We start from the raw sequence: 6,000 nt of genomic DNA, 5'->3' as shown, positions 1-6,000 counted from the left end.
ATGAGGTCAGTTTGGGAGAACTTTTGGCCCAAGCCTTTCACAAACACAATAGCCAAACCTGACCTTCGACTGACAGTGATTTGCAGCAGGAATTTGTAGTTTATTCAAAGTCCTGGTGATAACTACCAGACTTTTGTTAAAGACACCAAGTTGATCTATAATCTCCACCAACTAATGCAAGCAGACAGGGCACCCAGTTTAACGTCCATCTGAGGCATGGCACAGTTTATAATGCAATTATGCATTATCTCTAGGGCATCCGAGGCATGAACACTCCGTAATGCAATACAATGCTGCGAAAGACGAATTCAACTGTTTATTGTGAGATCCAGAATCAAATACAGACTACACAGCTCAAAGGTAAGTGCACTACCTCTGCACCATCCTCTCTGACTCTGCTGTTATGCTAAAAGCAATACTTAAAAGAGACAGCCGAATGGTAAGCTGTGTTGACATGCCGGTAAATGTAAGGGCCCTCTACTTAGTATTCCATCTAAGGCAGGAATGCAATGCTGTCCAAACTGTCACAACAACACATCCTTATCAAGCACATTCGGCTTTTCAATGTTGGAAAATATGCACATGCAGGGCATAGGGGAGATCGATCTCAAAACCTTTGATTTCTTGTCTGTTCACATTGACCAAAGAAACACATGACTTCACTTGAGGACAGACTCAAATCTTGGAACTCTGCTCAAAATCAAAAACACAGTACTTAGTGATGAATTTTCAAAACTGTTTCTCATATGTTTTAATAAACACACCTATTTCCTTCAAAAGGTAGTCACACCCATTGACTTTTTTGACATTTTGTTGTGTTACAGTCTGAATTTAAAATGGATTAAGTTGAAAATTTTGTCCCTGATCTACACATAATCCCGTAACCCCATAATATGAAATTGGAATTAAAAAAAAAATCTTTTAAACAAAATAATTAAAAATGAAAAGCTGAAATGTTTTGAGTCAATAAGCATTCAACCCTTTGCTATAACACTGCAAATTGAGCTCAGGTGCATCCGATTTCCTTCGATTATCCTTGAAATGTCTCTACAACTTGATTGGAGTCTACATGTGGCCAATTCAATTGATTGGACATCATTTAGAAAGAAACATACCTTTCTATATAAGGTTCCACAGTTGACAGTGCATGTCAGAGCAGAAACTCCACCATGAAGTCCAAGGAACTGTCCATAGACTTACGAGATAGAATTGTGAGAAGGCAGAGATCTGGGGAAGGATATAAAACAATTTCTAGTGTTGAAAGTTCCCAAGAGCACAGTGAGCTCCATCATTAGGAAATAGAAAGAATATGGAACTACCTAGACTCTTCCTAGAGTTCGCTGTCTGACCAAACTGAGCAACCAGACAAGAAGGACATTGGTCAGAGAGGTGACCAATAACCCAATGACCACTCTGACAAAACTAGAGTTCCTTGGCTGAGATGAGAGAACCTGCAGGAAGGACCACAGTCTCCATAGCACTTCACAACTCTAAGCTTGATGGGAGAGTGGCCAGACGGAAGCCACTCCCGACAAAAAGGCACACGACAGCACCCTTGAGTTTGCAAAAAGGTAGGTGAAAGACTGAGAGCATGAGGTAAAGATTCTGTGATCTGATGAGACGTAAATTGACCTCTGGCCTGAATGAAAAGCACTACGTCTGGCAGAAACTGAGCACAGCTCATTACCCATATGACAACGTCCCTACCGTGAAGCATAGTTGTGGCAGCATCATGCGATGGGGACGCTTTTCAGTGGCAGGGACTGGGAGACTTGTAAGGATAGAGGGAACAATTAATGGAGCCAAATACAGGCAAATCCTTGATGAGAACCTGCTTCAGAGTACAAAAGACCTTAGACTGCAGCAAAGATTTATGCTCTGACAGGACAATGACCCCAAGTCAAGTATACAGCCAAATCAACACTGGAATGGCTTCAGAACAAGAACGTGAAAGCCCTTGAGTGACCCAGCCAAAGCTCAGACTTGAATCCCATTGAGAATCTGTGGAAAGACTTGAATATTACTGTTCACCGACGCTCCCCATCCAACTTGACAGAGCTTGACATGCAAGGAGGAATGGGAGAAACTCCCAAATCCAGATGTGCAAAGATGATACAGACATACCCAAGAAGACTCGAAGCTGTAATCACTGCCAAAGCCGCTTCTACAACATACGTATTGGCTCAAGGGGTTGAATACTTATGTAAATGAGATTAATTAGACATCTGTATTTCCTTCATAATTGATTTGTAAAGATTTCTAAAAAAAAAAAAAAAAAAAAAATCCACTTTGCCTTATGGTTCAATTATTATTCCCTATTTCGGACTAAGTCCAATGTCCGTCTGTCTGTAGTCTCTTGCTCTCATAAACTTGGTCTCGTCGGTCCGTCTGTACATCAGCAACCATATCTCGGAGATGTATGGAACGATTTTGTTCATACTTGGCAAAAAGATAGCACATGACAGTATACATATGCACATCATTTTGTTTCACGATGCGATCAAAGATGACTGCCTGGCGGCCATTTTAGTTGTAAAAAAAAAAAGCTGATGTTGAACGCGTCCTCAAACATCTCTCGGATATGCATTTTTCCGATGTTGTTCAAAGTTGGCACACAGATAATGAATGATGGCTTGCATATGCACGTCAATTTTTTTCGAGATCAGATCCAAAATTGTCGACAGGTGGCCATTTTGTTACTTAAACGTGTCTCCAACAATTTATCAGGCATGCATGGACCGATTTGCTTTAAACTTGGCACAAAAACAATACATGACTATATACATATGCAGAAGATTTGGTTTCGTCATCCGACCATGTCATGATGACCGACTGACAGCCTTTAACTCCGCATAGCAAAATTACTAAAACTACGGTGGGGGCTTTGACATTTTATGTCTTTTTCTTCTTATATGTAGATCAGTGACAAAAAAACCTCAATTTAATCCATTTTAAATTCAGGCTGTAACACAACAAAATGTTTTAAAAAGCAAAGGGGTGTGAATACTTTCTGAAGGCACTGTACATACAATGTACATGCTTTGTATTATTAAAATCAAAGCAAATCCAATAATGCCAACTTTCTATTCATCCAAATATTTGGAAATTGCACCATGCCTGGAACTCATGATGTATGAACCAAATTCTCATGCATTTGCTCATTGGATTCTTGCCGATTAAATTAATATCTGAGAGTACTAGCATATCACTGTTCCTTCAACAATCCTGATAATCAAGCACCAGTTACACCATGACAGTTAGCCCAATGGCAGCGAAGTGTACAGTATATGAATTCGCGATTTTTATTCGATACTGTACCTCTTAAAATACAATGATATTGAAAACAAAATTTAAGGAAAAATGAAAGGTGATGTATTTTTCGACTCATGGATTTTCTTCAAAGCTCTGGGTTTAATTGCGTTTTAAGATACTGCTAGGTCGACCTATGTCTTGAACATCCCATGGAAAGTGACAGGAATGTTCCTATCGATCTCAGCTCGGGCAAGTTCGGTGAGATCACGGGCATCAAGAAGTAGCAAGAACGCTGGACTTTGCGCAGAGCCTGGACTCACCACTGACGTCACAAGCACACCTGTGCAGGGTTGGCATCAGTGCATGTCACCTGTTAACTCAGCCATTAATATACAAATTCAATGTGAAATCTTTCATTGCATCTCCAAAGTACAACATCCTTTATAATATAATGTTTGACATGCTTAAAATACTGTATATTCAATGTTACATAATGATATTTATAAGCAATTATGCACCAATCAAGACACAATTGTTCCTTTTTACAATATCTCATTCAACAACATCAACTGATATCAATCTTGTTAAACACTAACAATTGGATATAATTTGTTTGTGCAAGCGCCAATCTGGATCAGCCACCATTATCCAATGTCCAAATCTCCCAATTGCCACGCCAACCCCAGTCCCACTACACCTCCATATAAATTCATGCCTTTTTTTACTACTTCCTTTTTACAGCTTCATTTTCCTTTACAATTTATTCTTTGTGGCACCTCTATGTCTCCGAAAGCGCTGAAAAGAAAAAATTTAGACATGGCTCATTGTAAAGAACTCTCCATGGGGAATAAAATATGTTAATGATGATGTCATAGGTGCCTCCATTATGACGTCATAATTCGACAAGTACAAAACTTCATCCGATCAAGATGGAATTTCTTGAGCATAATCTAGGAAAGAATTAGTTTAGAAAAGAAAAAAAATGACGTCATCGGTCACGTGGTTCGGCCGCCATATTTGTTTTAACACAAAAGCCTTAAAAACCACTGAAAATACATCCTGGCGAGGGTTTGCATTCTCCGATTGCTCTTTTCCTTGTTTTTTTTTGTTATAATTCCATTTCCTTTTCCTCTTCCATTTACTTCCACATTCACTTACTGTTCTTCCTACTACTTCTGATGCTTTTTACAATGCCAACTTTTTTTCTCTTTCTCTTCTTTCCAATATTTCCCAAACTCTTCACTCATCTACAAATCCATTTTGCTTTTGAAATCACTCTTGTTCACTTATCACTTGTTCCATGGATGGGGAGAGTGATTTCACAAGCATTGTCTGCCAGGTGGAAACATTCCTCAACTCAAGACAACGCAGATCGATCACAACACCAGCCATCGACACTAGCACATGTCACCCTGAACAAATTACAAATTCCTGTCCTAACTTAAAGAGAGCATTACATCAGTGGCACAGCAACACCGTCAGCCAATGACACCATCCCACAGCCTTGTGCTGCATACAAAAGAAGAAGCCCCAGTGGAGTGACGTATAAAAGGCCCAGTGCCGTTTGTAATATGTCTCGATGCAGTTCGAAGTTGTTATTTTTAAAATATGTAGATAGAGTCAAGGCTCGTGGAAGAGCTAGTACACTGACTGGATCAGGATGCAACAGAACAAAATGAACAGTAGAGAGAGAGAGAGAGAGAGGGGAACCACCATCAGCAGGATTGAAGGACAAACTAGAGAGAGACTTGGACTGCATCCATCCTGTCCACCCCAAGAATCCTCTTCGACCACTCATTCCTTTCCACACCCATTATTTGGGCTGGGAAAAAGAAATACAATGGGTGTGAACAGGAATGAGTGGTAGAAGAGGATGCATGGGGTGGACAAGATGGATGCAGCCGCAAGCTCTCAGGAAAGAAAAACTGCAAATTTGGAAGGTGGACTAGGGAGTGGATTGATGGGTGTAGAAAAGATTAAGGTTTTGGATGGGGGATGATCTGAAATGGTGGTGAACAACTCTCTTGAAGGCCCGAAGGGAATAATGAGATTGAAGAGAATGTGGAAGTTGGTTCAACAGGTGGCACAAAAGAGGAACGAATGAGTGGCGGTGAGCGGTGATCCTGGATTTAGGTAGTTTCACCAGAAGGTGGTTGATGGCGGACCGCGTGAGCCTTGCAGAAACCTGGGGGGGGGACACCCACGGAAAGACCACAGGGTGCAAGATCAGAAAGGAAGTGGAAGAAGACAGAGACCACCGACCTGTCTGCAATGGGAAAGTGTTATGCCCATAGACTCGGCTTCATCGTGGGAGATTCCACTCATCTTGATTTCCTTTTCATCTTGGTCATCTTGGTTTCTTGGCCTTGGTTGCCACAGCATCAAGCTGAGCAAGGTGTAAAGCAAGTCTGGCAGCCCAGAGGGGAGTGCAGTACTCCATCAAGCTGTGGACGAAAGCTTTGTGCAGATGGAAGATTGCAGGATGATCTATTTTATTTATTTACATATTTACATCTATTTTATTTTATTTACATTTACTCTGCACAAGTAGCAGAACCTTTAAACCACAGCCCATACCTTTACAAACGAGTACATAAGAACATCAGATTGCCCTCATAGTGCTACACCAACTCACTCATTTCACACATTTTCTTTCTGTTTGGCCCAATGTAGATCACATGACCTGTTATGGTGTTAGTACCAATGTATGTTGTCCTCGTGTGCATGGAAACATATCCCATTCGCTTT

At 40.7% G+C, this 6,000-nt stretch overlaps 1 protein-coding gene across 3 annotated transcripts in view; it reads right to left on the bottom strand.

Annotated features, from left to right (window-relative positions):
• Nucleotides 1-3,443: 3,443 nt before the first annotated feature.
• The window catches only part of RPE65 (retinoid isomerohydrolase RPE65), a 36,751-nt gene continuing 34,194 nt past the window's right edge, over nucleotides 3,444-6,000 (bottom strand). For all 3 annotated transcript variants that reach the window (XM_068113345.2, XM_068113354.2, XM_078773430.1), the window contains one exon: nucleotides 3,444-3,592. In XM_068113345.2, coding sequence (XP_067969446.2) covers nucleotides 3,444-3,592 — 149 coding nt within the window. The remainder of the gene's footprint in view (nucleotides 3,593-6,000) is intronic.

This window comes from Myxine glutinosa, chromosome 1 (assembly GCF_964187855.1).
Source record: "Myxine glutinosa chromosome 1, kmMyxGlut1.1, whole genome shotgun sequence".
NCBI lineage: Eukaryota > Metazoa > Chordata > Myxini > Myxiniformes > Myxinidae > Myxine > Myxine glutinosa.
The sequence above is the reverse complement of the archived record's forward strand: the minus strand, read 5'-3'. Positions and strand labels throughout refer to the sequence as shown.